Source organism: Anastrepha ludens, chromosome X, assembly GCF_028408465.1.
Source record: "Anastrepha ludens isolate Willacy chromosome X, idAnaLude1.1, whole genome shotgun sequence".
NCBI classification, from domain to species: domain Eukaryota; kingdom Metazoa; phylum Arthropoda; class Insecta; order Diptera; family Tephritidae; genus Anastrepha; species Anastrepha ludens.
The window spans coordinates 44,176,426-44,197,234 of NC_071503.1; the positions used below are offsets into that span (position 1 = coordinate 44,176,426).

A 20,809-nucleotide genomic window follows, 5' to 3' on the forward strand; every position below is an offset into this window, starting at 1 on the left:
AAACAGAAGTAGGAAGTGGCCAATACTCAAAAGAAACGATCGTTAAACATGTAGCAAAGAACATAAGCTGAAGTAGAAAGAAGAATTAAGAAAAAAAATACAGTATGTTTTGGATATGTATAGCAGCTATATTCATTATACTGACATATACACATATATTTTTGTTTGCTTTGTATTGGACATTGTTTGAAGGTAAAATAGACGGGGTGTCGAAGCTGCAGAAGAACGAGGAGAAGGTTGAGATCTTTGCACACTATCTCTGCTATTTATAGGTGGTAATAAAATGTGCAAGGGGTGGCAGTGACCAAGCCTAACCCATATACCTCATTTGTCTTGAGAACCGGCTACATTATGTCGGCCTTACTTCAATGAATTAATCAGACAAAGGAAATTTTTCAGCACCAGTACATCTTTCTTGATTAGATTAAAAGTCATCCGTGCGTTGTGCAATTTGTTAGTTTTGTGAAAAATTTAGAAAGCGTACGTTGTTTTTACAAAGTGAGTCCAGCGTATGAAAAACAATTTGAGATAGTATTCCTATGTATACATCTTAAAGTAGAAAAAAATATCACGTGCATCTGCAGCAAATAGTTGAAGAAGTCGGAGACGTTCATAAATAAATGGGTCCAAAGTCAAAATTCCTCTCCAAAGCATGTTCAGAAAATCATTGATTTCTTTCAGACAAAGCCGAACTTATTGTTGCGTGAAGCTGAAGCAGTTTTAAGAAAAAATAGTGTTCTAAAGACGCGATTCATGGACGTTTACTGACAGAAGTCCTCGAATTCCGAAGTACTTTCAAAAAACCTCTGCTCTCATTTTCGAACATTAAAAGAGACGTGCATGGGCTAAGGCAAATTTAGAATGGAGTTGGGCAAACGTAATATTATTTTCCTTTTGTATGAATAGTTACATACGTCGGTACTGGGGAGCGCTGAAAATCGACAACTTCGACGAACTAGTAAGCATCCAGTTACGTTTCCTGTTTGGAGTTGCTTCTCCGAAAAAGGGAAAGAAATATGGCCGGTCAAACAGTTATCAAGACAAATCCCACAACTTGCGCAGAAATTAACAGAAAGTATGACTCGAAAATGTGAAGCCATTATAACCAATGGTGGTCACTATGGATTTTGTTGAATATATTCCATACAATAAATATTACTCTCTCATGCAATGTAATTTGTTAGAATCGAATTGGTGAAATACATTCTGTCAAAATAGTACCGGGAATTGTTCAATAAATAGCAAAATAATTGTTTAGTCATCAAAATTTACTTTGTCGCCTTCAAAATAGGCTCCATTCGAGGCAATACACATTTATGCCAACGATTCGTCCAGTCATCGAAGCACCTTTTAAACACGTTTGAAGAGACCTTCTTCATCTCCTTCAGCGAATTCTCCTTAATGGCCTCTATCGACTCAAAGCGGCGTCCGCGGAGTGGCAATTTTAGTTTTGTGAAAAGGATAAAGTCACAGGGAGCTAAATCCAGTGAATACGGTGGTTGTTCGATATTTTTTGTGTTCAGAATAAAGCCTTGTGAGAGGGTGCGTTATCATGGTGCAAGATCCAAAAGTTTGCTTTACCCAAATTGAACCGTTTCCTACGCACATTCTTTCTCAAAGGCCACATAACTTCCAAATAATATTCTATATTTGCCGTAGAACCATTTGGAACGAATTCCGAGTGCACAAGACCATGATAATCCAAGAAACCGAGTAGCATGATTTACACTTTTGACCGACTTTGACGTGGTTTTTTGGGTATCAGCTCATGTGGATAGCGCCATTCAGCCCCCACGTTCACTGGTTTGTATGTCAAACTCATACACCCACGTCCCGTCACCTGTTATGATGCGCTGGATGAACGTTGGGTCCGAATTCACTTGCTCAAGCATGTCTTCAGCCACCTTCTTCCGATGAATTTTTTGAAAGAAATTCAACTCTGTTGGAACGAGTCGAGCAGAAAATTGATGGTGTAAAATGTTGCGAATTTATTCGTGATACATTTATACATATTTAAATATTATATATGTGTAACGCGCGCTTTTTAAATGAACAATTCTCGATATTTTTTTGACAGAATGTAGTTTCTAAGTTATGGCGGTCACGCTCCTATAAGGCATGCTGTATGTAGATATACCGTCATGTGATGTACACGTATTCACATACATAAGAATATACAGTGGGGAGTGGAACTGGCTAAATGTTTGCCGCATTCATGCATTGTTGATTGCTATAGTCAGTTTTATGTCATAAAAGTTATCGCCGAGCAAAATTCGCTAAATAGAATTTTTTGTTACTTTTGTAATATCATTTTGTAAGCATTTTGAAAGCTGCTATCAAATTTTATGGGTAAATGCTTCATTTAATAAGAAATAAAAGGTATTAATTCAAGTTTACAAAATATTTAAAAATAAAAATGATATTACAAAACTAACAAAAAATTCTATTTAGCGAATTTTGCTCGGCGATAACTTTTATGACATAAAACTTAATATTAATATTTTGTCCACGGATCTTTAACTTTAATACTGTAATAGCCACATGTGTATGATAGCTGGAACAACTGTTAGCGGCACAACATGTGTCTGATAATATCGCCGACAGTTATTGAAAATTACCACACTCTTTTTGCGGCAACATCTGGACGAAACTGATACCATACATAATACATATTGATTTTGCTATATTTCATAGCTCCTTTTTCCGTTTCAGGTAATTATTATTTAATTGCCGTTTTCTAATTTCAAATTTTTAAAATAAATTTATTATTGCAATACTTCGCAGTTTACTTGTCAGAATGGCATGTGATTCTATTACTGGATACATGTTAAGCTTCAAATTATATTTCGGTACGGGTCAAAAAATAGAAAGAACTGTAATGGATTTGTTAAAAAATTATTTAAACAAGTGGGATCACATATACGAGTATATGGACAATTTATACAATAGTGTAGATTTGGCAAGAAAATTACTTTTAGATAAAATCAGGCTATGCGGAATCATTAGGATACATCCAGACTTACCTGAATTTTTAAAAAAAGATAATTCGAAAATAATGGAAACTAAATTTGCTCGACAGGGGGAAAGGAAGAACATTAGAATGATATCAAAAATTCATAATGCAAATATATCCGAGACTGGAAAAAAGGATAAAAAGAGTAATGCTATATTGAAGCCAAAATGCATTCTTGCCGACAATCAGTTTATGAAAGGAGTAGACGGGGCGGATCAGTATTTAAGCTATTACCCCTTTTATAGAAAATAAAAAAAGGACACAAAAAAGTTTCTCTCTGTTTAATAAATTGAGCCCTGTTTAACTCGTTTCGAGTATATGAATATTTGAATAGTGATCCCAGTCGGAAATTAAATTATCATGACTTTTTACTGAAATTAGCAAGTACGTGGACTACAAGTGATAGTGATCCTACTACGTCTCGTGTCGTTCGTTGTGATCCAGCTGAAAGATTAGCCGGAGGAATAGTCGTGTTTGATATGCGAATAAAATTAGAAAAGTAACATACACATTTTATGTGTATGACTTGCCAAGTTCCATTACATCTTGGTGAATGCTTCAATAATTATCACACAAAGACAAAATATTAAATTTCGGTATGTTTTGGGGTATGTTTCAGGTTCCCGTCTTGCTGAAATATAACCTTTTCTGTTTGATATGGGCTTAGCTCACCGAAATACAGCAAATTGGTATGGAAGATATTCAAATAGTCTCTTTTTTCACATTCCCGAATATTCGTACCAACGGACCAATATATCAGCACGGTCGGTTCTAGTAATACTAGTTAATACGGGTCTTATCAGATCATATCACTCTTTTCAAGGCGTCAGCTCTCCAGTGTACTTATTGCAGAATCTCAACATAGCTTTCATGCTTTTGTCATTTAATGTTGGCTTTTTTGGCATGCTTGCGGCTTCTAACGCGATTTTTTTCACACTCTGCAAGCTGTCTACCCACTGATGGGCTTTTCAATCTTTTGTGCGGTTTCTGTTGGTGTTTTAGCTACTTGTTGTGTTAATAATCGTTCCATTACTCGCGCACGTCTGTCCGAAAGTAGATTAAGGCGCCTTTTTACAACCCTTGGAGCCTTCATATTCCGTCGTTAAAGAACATTAAGTACAGTTTAATGAAAAATTTCCAAGCGTTGTGCTTTTGCTTGGATGAGCGACGACTTCCAGTGAATGAAACAATTTTATCTTCAACCTTTTCATTTGAACAAAACAGCAAGTTTAACGACAAAGCTATTAAACTCAACTAAATTTTTTAGATTTGTTTTTGTTTATCGCGAGTCAAGAAACAGTACATTTTAACAACAGAAAAACAACGGCAAGGATGACGGTATTAAGAATAAAACGTTACTGACTAATTTGAACACGTGCAAAATTGGCTAAAGAGAAATTTTTATTATTTTTGTAATATCTTTTTTATTTTAAAAAATTTATTTAATTTCGAATTAATAAGTTTTATTTTTCATTAAATGAAGCATTTAACCTAAACACTTGATAACATTATTGTTTTGTAAAGTGTTCTATATTTCACAATATTTTGCGAAAATGGAAAAACAGATTATGCGACATTTTTTTATTTTGTTTTATTTAATTTCTCAACATAAAATACAAAAAGGGTCCACTCATGTCATTGTAATGCAAAAAAAAACCCTGCAGATGATTCACACCTCAGCTTAAATGATACAGTTGAAGGTATCGCTATTCCCGACGTAAGTTTCAACAAACGAAATTATATTTTAAGTATGCGAGACATAAAATACAAAAAGGGTCCACTCATGTTATTGTAATGCAAAAAAACCTGCAGATGATTCACACCTCAGCTTAAATGATACAGTTAAAAGTATCGCTATTCCCGACGTAAGTTTCAACAAACGAAATTATATTTTAAGTATGCGAGAGTTTGTAGAGTGGGTTTGACATAAGTACCCTTGTTTTCTTTAACCGTACTTCGATAGAAAAGCGTGAGTTAATCTTTGTTGCATTCCATTGCTTCTTCTTGATTGGCGCGATAACCGTTTACGCGATTTCGTCCGACTTTACATTCGCGCACTTTTCGCCATTTCCTTCTCGTGCTAACCGTTGCTTATTCGTCACCAACCAACACCAAGTGAAGCCAAGTCCTTCTCTACCAGATTTTTCCAACGCAGAGGAGGCCTTCCTCTCCCTATGTTACCATCAGCATCGAATACCGGAGCGTTTGTTTCCATTCGGACGACATGACCCAGTCAACGAAGCCACTGGACCTTTATTCGCTGCGCTGTCTATGTCGTCGTGTAGCCCATGCAGCTAATTTTTTCATTGCCTGCGATACTCGCCGTCGCCAAAGTGCAAAGGTCCAAAATTCTTCCTTGGAATTTTTCTCTCAAACACTCCAAGGGACGCCCCATCCGGTGTTGTCATCGTCCAAGCTTCTATGCCATACGATAGGACTGCCATGATGACAACCTTATAGAGTGTTAGTTTTGCTTATCGAGAGAGGACTTTACTACTTAATTGCCTACAAAGTCCAAAGTAGCACTTGTTGGTAAGATAGATTCTCCATTGGATTTCAGGGCTGTCACTGTTATCGGTGTTAATGCCTATTCCTAACCAAACGAAGTTTTTACACCCACAAAATCGTACCTGTCAACAGAGACGTGGGTGCCAATACTCGAATGCGCCGTCTGCTTGTTTGATGACAGGAGATACTTCGTTTTGTCCTCGTTCAGCGCCAGACCCATTGGCTATACTTGTTTATCCAGTTTGGAAAAGGGAGAACTCTTTTCCAGCAGCAGGTTAAAGAAGTCACACGACAGCGAGTCAGCCGGCATCAAGCAGCTCGGAGAGCTCCTTCCCAAGTCTGTCGGCGTATTGTGAATTTCTGGTCGATGTGCCGCGTGGTGGACTTTCCGCGTCTAAGGACACACTGATAAGTTCCACAGTGCGGCCGATTCCCAAAAAGCTGTCCAAAAGTCGAAAAAAAAGTTTCTAGATAGAGTTTTTTTGTCTTTGGGTTGGCTACAGTAATGCCTTGAGTAGTGAAAACCGTTCATAGCAACGTCCTGTACCCTAAGTATCCTCTGTATTTTCAGTCGCAACGTGGCCTTCGTTTGAGCATCGTATTACTGTCGATGAATAGTGAAAGTTGTACACATTTGAAAGATTTTGTAATGGAGTAAACTGAACAAAACCAAATCGAATCATCTTCGGAAGGTTAGTAAAATACGAGAAATCTTTAGTACATATCAATATCTCGACACAAAATTTTTAGCTGCAGCAATACGTAGATACATTTTTTGCAATTTTTTTTATAAAATTTGAGTTTTCAAACTGTATAGTAATACAACGCCGTCATATGCTGCTTTGAAACCTATTAAAGGTTACTCAAAAAAGTAATGGTTGCTGAATAAAATAAGATTCAGCTGCTACCACTTGCTACCTTGGCTTTTATGCTATTTTTTGTGCACAAGTGCATCTTGATTATGTTCTTGAATATACGCTATTTCACGTGAGGGGGTGGCCAATAGGGGTGGAAGGGGGTGGATTTTCAAAATTTTAAGATCAAATTCGTAATCAGCGACCCTGAAAACATAAATTAACATGCATCTTGATTATGTTCTAGAATATACGCTGTTTCACGTGAGGGGGTGGCCTATAGGGGTGGAAGGGGATGAATTTTCAAAATTTTAAGATCAAATTCGTAATCAGCGACCCCGAAAACATATAAATTAACATGCATCTTGATTATGTTCTAGAATATACGCTATTTCACGTGAGGGGGTGGCCAATAGGGGTGGAAGGGGGTGGATTTTCAAAATTTTAAGATCAAATTCGTCATCAGCGACCCCGACAACCCCCGAGTAAGAAATTTTGAATCAATTACTTAATTTTTTGAGTTTTGGCCAGCTTTTCGGGAATCGGCCGCTCTGTGCGCCGGCTAGAATCTTATTCGCGAGATTTGGCTTCGTTGGCTGGGTCATGTTGTCTGAATGAATACAAACGTTGCGGCTCTGAAAGCATTCGAACCGGTACCAGCTGGTGGTAGCAGAGGAGGAGGAAGGCCCCCTTTGCATTCAGGTGGAGAAGGACTTGACTTCACTTGGTGTGTCCAACTCGCGCCGGTTAGCACGAGAAAGCAATTACTGGCGTGCTTTGTTAAGCTCGGTCAAAATGCCGTTAGCGGTTATCCCTCCAATCAAGGAGAAGAAGAGCCGTACTAACTCGTATTAAACAAAATGACCAGTCGATAAATACACTTTACGCGATCTGAATCTGGTCCAGGCAAAAGGAAAATTCTTAAGACCTCTGAGTTTCCATAAATGGAGAAAGCGTTGTTCAGTTGATTTGCGAAGCAAAGCGCAAAAAACTAACAAATTACAAGTGATATGCTAAAAGAGAAAGCTAAAATTCATGAAAATCCTGGGGGCTTCCAAGGTAGCAATGATTGGGTTGCAAACTTTAAAAAGAGATGTGGAATACGATAGCTAAAAATTTGCGAAGAAAAATTGTCAAGAAAGGATAACTCCATAAACCCGTTTTTGGATATATTTAATAAAACAATTTTGATTTACGTTTCACTAAAGAGTAGATATATAATGCCGATGAGTCTGTCATATTTGGGAAGCTCGTACCCGATAAAACTCCTGAGCGCTTAAAAGAGTCCCGGCTCCGGGTCAGCAAATGTGCTTCTTCTTCTTAATTGGCGCGATAACCGTTTACGTGATTTTGGCCGAGTTTAACAAAGCGCGGCAGTGATGACAGGAGGTACTTCGTTTTGTCCTCGTTCACCACCACACCCATTCGCTTTGCCTCTTTATCCAGTTTGGTTGTTCCAAGCGCGATTGTTAAAGCCGATGACGTCAATATCATCAGCATACGCCAACAATTGTACGCTCTTATAAAATATTGTGCCTGAGCGATTAAGTTCTGCGGCTCGTAAGATCCTCTCCAACATCAGGTTAAAGAAGTCACACGACAGCGATTCACCCTGTCTGAAACCTCGTTTGGTACCAAACGGCTCTGAGAGGTCCTTCCCAATTCTGACGGCGCTGCTGGTGTTGAATGAGGTCATTTGCATAGCCGTATTAGTTTTGTGGGTATACCAAATTCAGGCATTGGGGCATACAGGAAACTCCTCTTTGTACTGTCGAATGCAGCTTTCAAATCGACGAAAAGATGATGTGTGTCGATTCTCCTTTCATGGGCCTTTTCCAAGATTTGGCATGTTATTAATATTTGGTCGATGGTAGACTTTCAGGCTCAAAAGCCATACTGATAAAGTCCATTCAGTTGGTTGACGGCGAGCTTCAGCCTTTCGCACAATACGCTCGCTAGGACCTTATAGGCGATATGTAGAAGACTAATCCCTTAGTAATTGGCGCAGATTCCTGGATCACCCTTCTTATGGATTGGGCAGAGCACACTTAAATTCCAATCGGCAGGCATGCTTTTATCCGACCATATTTTGCATAGAAGCTAATGCGTGCACCTTACCAGCTGCTCGCCGCCATGTTTGAATAGTTCAGCCGGCAGTCCGTCGGTGCCCGCGGCTTTGTTGCTCTTCAGCCATGTTACCGCTATTTTCACGCCGCGGTCTTAACACCTTCTGTAAGCCGTCGAACTTTCTGGTAGAATTTTCGGGCGTTGTTCCTGTTGACCAGCATATCGCTCACGTATTTCGGCCTCTCGTTTCTTCTTTTAGATAATACGCCTTTCCTCCTCTCTTAGTTCTCGGTAGCGACCCCACATGGCTCCTGTTTTGCGCGAGCTAATGCGTACACCTTACCAGCTGCTCGCCGCCATGTTTGAATAGTTCTGCCGGCAGTCCGTTGGCGGCCGTGGCTTTGTTGTTTTTAGCTGCGTTATCGCTATTCTCACCTCGTCATGGTCGGGTAGCGAAACGACAATTCCGTCGTCAACGAATGGGGTATCGGGATCTTCATATTCTCTATGACATGCGCAGCTGTCACTGTTTTACAGGTTCGAGAAGTGTTCCCTCCAAAAATTAAGATTGCTCTGGATGTCAGCCACCAGTTCGCTGTCTTTGTTCTTAGAGGAAAACGCCCCGGTCTTAAGACCTTCTGTAAGCCGCCGAACTTTCTGGTAGAATTTTCGGGCATTGTTCCTATTGGCCAGCATCTCAAGCTCCCCACACTCACGTATTTCGGCCTCTCGTTTCTTCTTTTGGATAATACGTCTCTCTTCGCAGCGTAGATCTATAGGTGGCATCGTTTCTTTCGGCGGCAGCATGATATTCCTCGTCGTACCAACTGTTTTTGCGGGCTCGCCGGATTGTGATTGCAGCTTTTCGATGTTGAACATTCTTTGCATAGTTAGATGTACGTTGTTTGATGTAATGATCCGAGTCGATATTGGGTCCTCGGATTGTACGTACATCTAAAACACTAGAAGCGTGTCTTCCATCTATCACAAGACGATCGATCTGGTTTCGCGTTTTTCGATCAGGAGACAGCCACGTTGCTTGGTGTATTTTCTTATACTGAAATCTGGTGCTGCAGACTACCATGCTTCGAGCCTGGCAAAGTCGATCAGCCTCTGTCCGTTACCGGATGTTTCGTTGTGCAGGCTGAATTTTCCGACTGTGGGACCAAAAATTCCCTCCTTGCCCACCCTGGCGTTAAAGTCGCCAAGCACGATTTTTATGTCGTGGCGGGGGCAGCGCTCAAAGGAACGTTCCAGGCGCTCATAGAAGAAATCTGTGATGCTGAAGCTGAAGAAATAGAAAATGACAATTTCCGTTCAGACTCGGAATCCATTTCTGACGTAGAAAATTAAAAATTTAATTTTGCTTTTTTTTCCATTCATTTAATAAATTAAATAAATATATAAAGGAATAATAAATTAGAATTAAAAACTTTTTTAAGAAAAAGAAAAAAAAATCCCATTCTCAAATTTTTTGATGAACAAACCTTTCATCCTTCCCATTTTTGCAAGACTGTACGGAGAGACAGAATATGAACAATATACGCTCTCTCTCGCGTCCCCACATTCACGTAAGTCGGTCTCGCTCGGACTCATAGGAATGAAATATTCCAAATTTTCCATGTGATGGGACCATCAGAATGGGCTGGCTCTACACATTTCATCAATTTATTGTATTGCCAATGTCGTGTAAAAAAAACAGCCGGTTTAAATTTGTTGACATGTGCTTCCATCAACGCACTTTCAACATGGGCTGGCAGTACTTTGGGACCATGAGAATGGGCTGGCAACCATCGTTTCATTTTATACAGACCGTAAATGAAATTCTGTTAAAATTTCAAGTGGTATAAAATATGTTGAGTAAATGTTTTTTATTAACAATTTAAAAAATAAAAACGCATAATTAAGACCGCTATTGAGCAGCCAACTAATCTCACACAAAATTTCAAGAAGTATAAAATATGTTGGGTTGGTCATGAGCTCTCCGTCTATAACGAGGCACAGCGATAGAAATGTACAGATTCACTGCGCATTCCGCTCATTTTCTGGTAATATAACGCATATTTCTTCGAATGTGCTTGGTTAACATCACGCGAATCTCCTCTGGTGCAACTTAAGTGGTTACTTCTATATTGGTTGAAAAAACTTGAATGGTCGTACTTTTACATCAGTTGGCAATTTAGCAGTAATTTTGAACTAATTCCTAGCTTTAAATTAATTCTCTTCAATTACTCAACAGGTACATCCTCCTTAACGGGCCTATAAGAGGATATCATTTTTGATTCTATACACATATGCTTCGAAACATATGCGATGATGTTATCTGCAGTTAATGAAGGCTTAAACTATGATAAATGTAGCCATTTAACCCTATGCACAACATCTAACTGCTCACTTGTATTACGACCAACAATATTTTGCGTTTTCGATTTCTTACTGGGTTTGCTGGAAATTACAGCAGCAGCATCAGAGGTCACGGCAGATACAGGAGCAATGGGAGAATGTAAGATGAAGGCATAATAACAGCAGCATTGGAAGCAGCAGGAGCGACCGTATGAGCATGCACGACAGCAGCAGAGCTATTATATTGCTCAGTTGGTTGTACTAGAGAAGCAGCAGAAATATTTCTTTGCCCAGTAATAACTGAGTGAGAGCTGTTGATAATTGTAGTTGCGGGAGAGGGCGAGACAGTTTGATATGTAGTTTTATTTTTTGCTCTTTTCTTTTTATTATCACGGCAACCACTTACACCCCATTTACACACGGAGACATCTGGAATGGAGACACTGGAAATTCTCTTTTCATGTCTCATTCGCGGACACACGGGCAAAATTGTTTTCGGCGACATTTTGACATTTAATACTTTAGCATCGTCTGGTTCGGATGTATTCTAGCACGCGCTTACATGTAAAGCAGAGAGCGTTCGACAACAGTTTCTTAAATATATGAATGAAAAATGCAAACTGGTTAAATAATAAATAATTTGTTGTTTTTTTTATTGAAATATATTTATAAATTCTTATACTTGAATAAAAAAAATTAAATTAAAATCATATGTAAATAATTAACTTAAAATTAAACTGAGTATCTAGAAATGCAGGGAAAAATTAGAAATCAACATAAACATGCCCCATAATATATTTTAAATTATACCTACTTTACTAGCAAAAATAATCGTGCATTTCCCAAGCAGTGTTCGGATGTTTGTCATCTTTGTTATCTTCCGTTTGCTTGAAAACCAACACATAACTCAGAACCTTCTCCCACAAAGTAAGAAAACAAATGAAGCAACTGTCAAAAATTGCTTTAAGATTGGAAATACGAATAAGAAGAGCAAAGCGTGTCGCCAGTACAGGAGACAAATTCCCTTCCCTCTTACGCGGCCGTCCTTCACCCTCGAACAAAATGTTTCCCTTCCAGAGGAGACATCGTGTAAATGGGCACTTACATGCATACAACCACGGAGTTCGTTAACCTCGGTTGTAAGTAAGGCAAGAGTAGAGGTGACATCTTCAATACTATTTTTATGCACTGCTCTTAATTTTGAGTGCAGTTCTTCTGTTTTTTCAATCAAAAGCTGTTTATCAAATCGAAGAGCACTAATCACAACCATTACACGGGCATATTCTGCTTTAAGAGAAACAATTTCATCAAGAACCGTTTGTGGGGAAATTCGTGAAATGATTTCAGTTACTTTATCACTTTCACCGGATTTACACACGGAGACATCTGGATGGGAGACACAGCAAATTCTCGTTTAATGTTTCATTCGCGGTCACACGGGCAAATTTGTTTTCGGCATTTAATACTTTAGCATCGTCTGGTTCGGATATATTCTAGAACCCGCTTACATGTAAAGCAGAGAGCGTTCCACAACAGTTTCTTAAATATTTCAATCAGGAATGCAAACTGGTTAAATAATAAATAATTTGCTATTTCTTTTATTTACATATATACTACTGTGGGCAAAAAGTAAGGTGATTTTATTTGTCAAACTTCGCGGGATTAAAATTTCGCTCTAGTTATTTTTTTCATGAGTTGGCAGCACTGTTAATAACATCTGGGTCAACTTTCATGTGAATGTCATTATCAGTAATATATTTACGCTTGTGTTTACCAAACGACCAAGAGTGCATTTTTCGATTTTTACAATGTCTGATTTGATTGAGCAGAGAAGTGCCATCAAATTTTGTTTGCGGAATGAAATTTCGGCTGCGGAAACGTTTAGCATGTTGCAGAAGGCATTTGGTGATTCGACCATGTCGCAAGAAAATGTTTATAAGTGGTACAATTTCCAATTTTTCTCCTTAAATAAAAATTTAACTAAATATGCTTCATATATGTATGTATGTTTAAATAATTAACTTAAAATTAATTTCTAGAAATTTGGGAAAAAATCAGAATTCAGCATTTTTAAATTATACCTACTTTACTAGCAAAAATAATCCTGCATTTCCCAAACACCGTCTGATGTTTGTCATCGCTGATTTCTTCCGTTTGATTGAATACCAACATAGAACTCAGAACTTTCTCCCACAAAAGAAGAAAACGAATGAAGCAACTGTCAAAAATTGCTTTAAGATTGGAAATACGCATAAGAAGAGCAAAGCGTGTCGCCAGTACAGGAGAGAAATTCCCTTCTCTCTTCCGCGGCCGTCCTTCTCCACTGAACAAAATGTTTCCCTTCCAAATGTTTCCGTGTGTAAATGGGCACTTTGCCGTTCAGTAAGAGCCGGCTTAGGCAGTTGCTGTACCGGCGGAATATTAATTAAGTGCGCGCACACTGTCCGACGTATCGTAATCCCGTTGATTTTATCGCAGGATTTTTGAAAATTCCACACAGTGTTGCCAAACAGTACATTTCGAAATTATTTGCAAAACAAACTTGGAAAAATTTTAATTTTTCTTAAAATAACTTAAAAATAATGTTGGATAATGTTAATTATAGATAAATGACCTATTTGGATTTGGTGCTTTTTGGCATTGGTTTATTAAATAATGAAAAATTGTAACTGATAACGCGGATGTATGAAGAAGTGTGGAAGCAAAAATATCAATGGAAACATTGTGTAGATACAACCAAACACAAACACACACGAACCCATGTGATATGTAAAAATAAATAAATAAAATAAAAGAACGCAGTTGTTGTCTACAGGATGAGTTTTGCTCAATTTTGTGCTCTCTAGGGGCTGTGGTAAGGGACTACGATACGTCGGTCACTGTGCGTGCACTTAGTTGATGTTAGATTTTTAGATATATCTCCACTAGCGGAAGGAGTAGGAGAGCGAATACATTTTCGGCGAGCTAACCAAAATTTCTAAATCAGCTGGCAATGCACCCACACAATTCAAATGAAAAAACTCATTACATTTGCCGCACTGCAATTTAGCCTAGTTACGATCAACCTTTAGTCCGCCCACACAAGGCATTTCTTACATGTAATTAGTATAAGGAATTTTGATAAGTTTCAATAGTGATTCTTTGACTATCTCGAGCACATTAAATTATAAAAATTGGCTAATTGAATATCCATTGTAGAGTGAGAAAACTTAAAAACGAGGAAGTAGAAAAAACGTCTACACACGAATGTTATCGCCATAAACGAAGTCTTTTGCAACCTCAAAATCATAACTGTCAACATGGGTTCCGATACGCGAGTGCGCCGACTGTTTGTTTGATGGCAGGAGGTACTTCGTTTTGTCCTCGTTTACCACCAGACGTGTGTATGCCTTACAACTTTTGAATGTACCTTTTTTTCTTTAGCAACTCGTCCGTGGTAGATAAATTTTTTAATGATATAAAGTAGGAAAGACTTAGTGAAAAATCTTAAATTCAAAACTCTATCAAGCAGCCATTTCTACCTTTTATTTTATAATTTTTATTAGTTAACATATCCTTGAAGTTTTGGTCCTCATATTGTGCAACCAAATTAATCAAAAATTACCTAAAAAATTATGTCGTTAAGTATATATGACGACTTCCCCAGTAACTCTGTATGTAAATTAATTGGAATTAGATATATTTTATTTAATTCAGAAGATATCGCTTTACATGTTATTAGAATATTAATTTATTATTTTGAACTATGCATTTCAATCGGTTCATTAGTTAAGTTGAACTAAAAGCAAAGGTTTTTTTCAGCAGTATGAAATGTGCCTTCTTTGATGTTTTGAATAATTATCAAAACAATTAAGTAGAAATCAGGAACATACATATTTATTGCGGCAAAACACAAACGTTCGCGTACCGTGTGGCAACAAAAACCGAGCGAATAAGATCATAAAACTAAAACATGAATTCGCCTTGACACCAGATGACAAGACAGAATTTGCCAGAAGATACGAGTTGCCAATCTAGAATTTACGTTAGCATATATTAAAAATGTGAACATATAAACGTGTAAATGTAAAGTAAAGCTATTAAATGTTGAAAGCAAGTCGTGTTGCCATTATTTGTGACTTTTATTTAGCAATCCAGTGATCGAACTCAGAGGAATTATTTTGAGCCGTTTTAATTGGCTAAAAATCTAAAAATTGGTGTGAAGTGAGACTGTTCATTAAAATCTCATAAAACAAGATCGTAAAAATAAAATGGCAAAGTTGAGTGAACTTAAGATTCAACTTCGGGACATAGGGACTTGATTCTTTGAGCATGAGTACCGTTATCGGCCACAAAAGGGTTGTCGGGGTTCCTGTGGTTTTCCTTCTTGTGCTCATACCCATAATTGGCCAAGCAATCATACGCTCTCCATGAGTCTGTGTGAATTGTAGAACACTCTTTGACGTGCTTTCTAATTAAAGGTATGAGCACATCCGTGGAACGAATGTTTTCTGGACACACTTCTAAGCGGAGATCCGTGTTACCGTACGAAGGTTCCACTGCCCTTCTACTCTTGTTCCTAAATTTAAACATCTGATTATAAGGTATTACATTTATTATATTTTCTCTTTTGAACTATTTTTCCTGGACCCCCAATCCTACCCACCGACTCCTGCCTGTCAATTTGATGTAAAGTTACCACTTCACGCCAGTAATTATACCAATCAGAAATTGCTGAAGATGATTGTTGTTGCTGTTGTAGCAGCATAAACAACCCCCATACTTACATACGGGGAATGCTGTTGGAGTGACAGTCCTTGGCCGGATATAAATCCGGGTCGTTTCGGCAACGTAGAACCGACTGTCGTGGAAACGAGTTAAGATGATAATATGATAAGGTTCCTCCAAATAGTCTCAAATCTTTCAGTTTCCTGCGACCATCGATGGCCGTAGGTACACATCAAATGCAAAATGTGTAGCAGCGATATCTTGGTGTGTTCTAACCAAGTTAGCTCTGGAACCTCCTGATTTGTGCCTGCATTTCCCTTTACTCCAGTTAAAGGTGCCCAAAGTGTTATTGCCTCTCATATATAACTTTATTTGAGTCCCGTGGGTGGAACACAGCTCCCCATGGACTTATTATCAAAGGCAGTTGGATTAGTTGACAACTAATCACAAGCTTAAACGAGTAAATGTGATCTATATAACAAAGGAAAAATAATATTGGAAAATAATTTAAGTAAGAGTATATGTACGCAGGTTCCTTTGAATTTTATAGGAGCCTCATCAGTCCAACTCCGGCTACACCGTCCACAGTAGTTTTGCATAAAAATCCTTTCCGCGTGGGCGGCCTCCAGCCAACTCCGCCTACGCCATCCGCAGTATTTTTGCGTAGAACGCCTTCGGTCGCGCTTCAAAAAAATAATCCTCATCAGTCCAACTTCGCTTACGCCATCCATAGTATTTTGGCAAGGAACTCCTTTCCACGCTAAAACCATTGAAGCCAAAATTAAAACGTCATATGCGTGTGTGTAATAAGAGGGCGCAATAACACCAACTCAACTGAAATACTTCATTATTGTTCATATTTTTATTTTCATTTGCAGGCATCCGGCAAAACTATACTGTTGTCAATTCCGATGAATTGTTATTTGCGTTCAAATTTGGAAAGTGAAATATTTCGAATACAAATATAGAAATAAGTAGAAACACACGTGTGAGTGTATATTTAGTGAATTTAAGTGAAGTGTAGAAAAATATATATTATAATGTGCCAAACTATAGTGAAGTTCCCGAGAGACTTTGAAGGCAAATATATTATAATTGTGAGTTATAAAGGTGGTTCCTAAACCACTCCCTAACATCTGCACCAAGTTTCATTAAATAAGTCATGATATTTTGCCTAAAACTGCCCATCTTGTTTTATACCAAACCCGACCCGAGACATTACCACAGTCATCCAGGCAGAAAATGTTCCAGATGGAAATGACGAATTACTGCTAGAAGACAAATGAGACCTTGTAGCAATATGCGACAGATATGGGCGTTTATCGCATTTGGCGTATGAAAAGGAAACAGCATATGTAGTGGAAAAGATGAAGTGCCATTCATAACAGGTATACGAGATCCGGACACGAAATAAGCACCATGCTTAACCCCGAAAGGGGCGTTTTCTGAGACAGTGTTTTTTTGCACTATTTTTGCACGGGAACTGGTTGCCACAACTGAATGCTCCATGTGGTGTAAGCCCTTGGAGCTCACCGGTTGTCGTGGTTAAAAAGAAAAATGGAGGCAGCCGGTTTAGTTAAGAGTATAGAAAGCTGAATGAAGTCCCGAAAAAAGACAGCTACCTATTACAGCGAAGAGATGACACTGTTGACACTTTATCCAAGGTTCATTTAAAAAGTTGTTACTGGCAGGTGGAAATTTAGCCTTCAGCATAGGAGATGGGTCACCAGCAACCTTTGAGCGCTTGAAGGAGCATGTGCTGAGAGTACTCCACTGCCTGCCCCTGCGGGTCTACGATTGAATCCGCAAAAGTTTAAACCATAAGTCACGTCTCTGAGACATAAGGTGACAGCCGAAGGTATCAAGACAGACGAAATAAACGCAATTAAAGATTGGCCCCGACCACAAAACGAAAAGTTTGCTAGGACTGTGTACGTATTACCGTCGTCTTATTCCAGGATTCACAAAGGTTGCCTGAAGTCTTCACAATCCCGCTTAGTAGAATTGCCATTTTGTGAGGCACAAAAAAGAACAAGAAGGGTTTCAGCAAGTGAAAGAGCTTCTTTGTACTGCGCCTATGTTAGCATATCCAGTCGCGGGAGAAAATTTCGTTGTGGATACAGACACTATCGCATACGGAATGGGTGGAGTACTCTCACAGATCATCAATGGGCAAAAAAAGTACGAGTCCTCGAAAACCGGAACATTAATTACTGCGTACCAGACGGGACTCAAATGCCTGTATGGGTAACGATTCCGGTTAAGAACAGACCATGCATTTTAAGCATCTTGAAGGACAATTTCACGGTGGATCGAGGAACAAAATTAAGAAAAGGGAAACAACATGGAAATACTGATGCACTATCTCGGCGGAGTTGGCTATAGGGTCTAAGGATTGTTCCAAAGTCGAGATATCCGAGGAAATAGTTGACATCAGATTAATGCAGTTGTAAACCGCCCTGGAAGAGATCATTGAAGCGAAAGACGCTGGAGAGAGACCATGTAAAGCTAAAATGGTGATAGAAGATCGTTAGGCTAAGGCATATTGGGTGCAATGGAGCAGCCTCCACTTATGGGAATGCGGAGATGGAAATCTTTCCCGTAATCTATATATAGTTCCTAAATCCAGAAATACAGAAGTGTTAGATGAATCCCACGAGGGGCCAAGTGGAGGTCGTGTGGGTATTACTAATACGCTGGGGAAATCGAATATTATTAAATCTTGGATTATCTTGAATTGCCCCCATATGGCTGAATCGCCAGCGCAATCGCCCGATCTCAATGAAATTGGGAATTTATGGAGTATTCCTTCTTTCGTCTCTGCCTAAGTCTCTCATCGTAGGTCTTAAGAACATGTGATCTCTAAGTCCTAAGAGTTTCAGCTTCACTTCACGTAGGTAATCATATTATGAGTGTCGAATTACTGTACGTCTAATTAAAGCAAAGAATAAAACTTTTTGGATTGTAATTTATGCTCGCAAAAATAAGCAAAGTTCTGGCAATTTCGCACTTCGAAATGAAATGAAGCACTCAATTTGTTTTTCTAAAAAGCGTAGTTTTTCCGACAAAAATAACTGGTGCACAGTTTTAAAGTCGACGGCTATAATATAAAACGAAGTTGAAATTTGTGAATTGATTCGGTAACGATGTTTTGTAATATAATCTATGTATGTATAAGTATACCTATATTAACTTTAATTTTATTAATACTTAAAATTACTATTTTATAATACGAATGGCGTGGTAAAATATTTGGGTGACTGGAAGACTTGCAGGTAAGGAAATGTGGAAAATTCATTTATGTACATATATCTCTGCTCACCATAATTGTTGTAAAACGCTTTAGCGAAAAAAGCGTCATATTTTGAACTCTAGAAGCACATATCGATGGTTTTCGAGAAAAGCGACACAACTCAAAATTAACTCAAAATTCGGAGTTTGCCGTTAAAAGCAAAAATTAACTACAGAGTTTATATATTTTTATCTGGAAAAGCGTCATAAGCGAATCTTGAAGCAATTCTGAGAGATGGCGTTAGTGTCGTTTTGTCACGTGATCGAATTGGCGCGTCACTTATCTAGAAAACTGACCCAACTCAGTATTTTGTATTTTTGAACTACATATGTCACTTTTCTCGAAAACCATCGATAAATTACTTACTTGGAAATATATATTTCCAAATGGGATAGCTCAATTGAACTGGGGTTAGCTAGTAAATAAAAGAGTGTGGTAATAACAACTAAGTCGTGTACATTTCGTTTATTTTTCTACCTTATGTGATATTAAGATCTAGTAGAATAAGGGGTGACAACGTGTGTTATTGTGTCTTATTTACTTTGGTTGTTTCTAAGAGCTTCTCCCAAATCGAAACTCTACTGCGTCTTTTTCACGTGTGTTTCGAAATTTTTGTATATAACAATAAGCTATATAACGTATGAATCGGGGACTCCCCTAATGCTCTTTGTCATGCTAATCAGACTGGCTGCCTTATGAAAGTGACGTGACCCTGAAGTAGATTATCATGTAGTACCATTACTTATGCATTAACAACGTAGATGTTTTGAAGAACTTTGTGTTGAAAAAGCTATTACTGGTTTTACTATCTGTACCGTTGTCTGATTACTTGGCGTTAAAATCGTCGCGAATCGAATATCTCCCGAAAAATCGAATATTTCTCTACTTATACAATATAACTAGTGTTAACCTGGCCCCAAACTTTTTTTTAACTATAAACAGTTTTCCTAAAAATAAGACGTTTATCAAAGGCAATTCCGAGAAATCGTATGCTGTAAGCATTTAGAAAATTTGTATTATATACTTACCTATAGACTTCACTTAAGTTATTGCATTTATGTTTTCTACATATGTATACGGAAAGTTTTATATTTATTAAGCGGGAGGTTCCCCCCTAGCATATGGATCACCTTGAGATGTCGGTCAGAATATCTGAAAAAAATTTTTTTAATAAGTTTAAGTTGCTTGTTTTAGAAAAAGTAATACATCATCTATATTATCCACATTATGCGTTTCCAAATAGTTCTTTCTAAAAACTTGCTCATACAGCATATAAGCGAAATAGGTCTAAATTCTGAGGTCTCTGCTAATGGATTGTTGGATTTCGGAATCGGAATGACTACGTCGTTCCAGTTTTAAGGGAAGGCTCCAGTGAACATTATCCATCTTTCGCCATTTACGGGAAAAGGCGAATTTGCAATCAACTCCTTCATGAGCAGTATCAAATATATGCTATCAACAGTTCACGACGAAGAGACACGAAGAGAGGCGACTAAAGCAGTATTCTACAGAGTGATCCAAGGAGAAACAAAGGACGTGGTTATCAACATACCTCAACCTGACGAGTGGTTACAAATCAAGAAGGCGATGAAACTTAGGTACAAGTCAGATGTGGTACCTCACGAGATATATAGGAAGATCTGCAATGTGGGAGCTAACATGGTAAGTGATTTGGCAACAGAAGTCCAAACAATTAAGTAGAAGGCAGACGAAATTAAAGTCCATTATAGAGGAGATACCGAAATAGATTTAAGTAATATAAACCTTATACTAGTGAACAGCCTAAAAGAAATTACTCCAGGGACATTGTTGGAAAAAATATTCGAAGAACATGATTTATGTACAATTTTAGAAATAATGACAAAACGATCATATGATGACAGTTGTACCCGGACAGATTAGAAGAACAGACGAACCGTTAAAAAAGAATAACATACATTACCAAAATAAACAAAATGAAAAATATTCCCACGAAGCTTATAAAGGCAATTACTTAGGCCAAAAGAGATGGAATAATCAATATTT

General features: G+C 38.1%; 1 protein-coding gene across 9 annotated transcripts in view; it reads left to right on the forward strand.

Moving 5' to 3' along the window:
• Positions 1-20,809, forward strand: part of LOC128870479 (protein pangolin, isoforms A/H/I/S-like) — a 306,016-nt gene that overhangs the window by 245,134 nt on the left and 40,073 nt on the right. Inside the window, exon 6 of one of the 9 annotated variants that reach the window (XM_054113161.1) lies at positions 10,682-12,740. The exons of the other annotated variants lie outside the window; for them this stretch is intronic. Coding sequence (XP_053969136.1) covers positions 10,682-10,707 — 26 coding nt within the window. The 3' untranslated portion in view covers positions 10,708-12,740. Of the gene's footprint in view, positions 1-10,681; positions 12,741-20,809 lie in introns of those variants that run through there. 9 annotated transcript variants of the gene reach the window in all.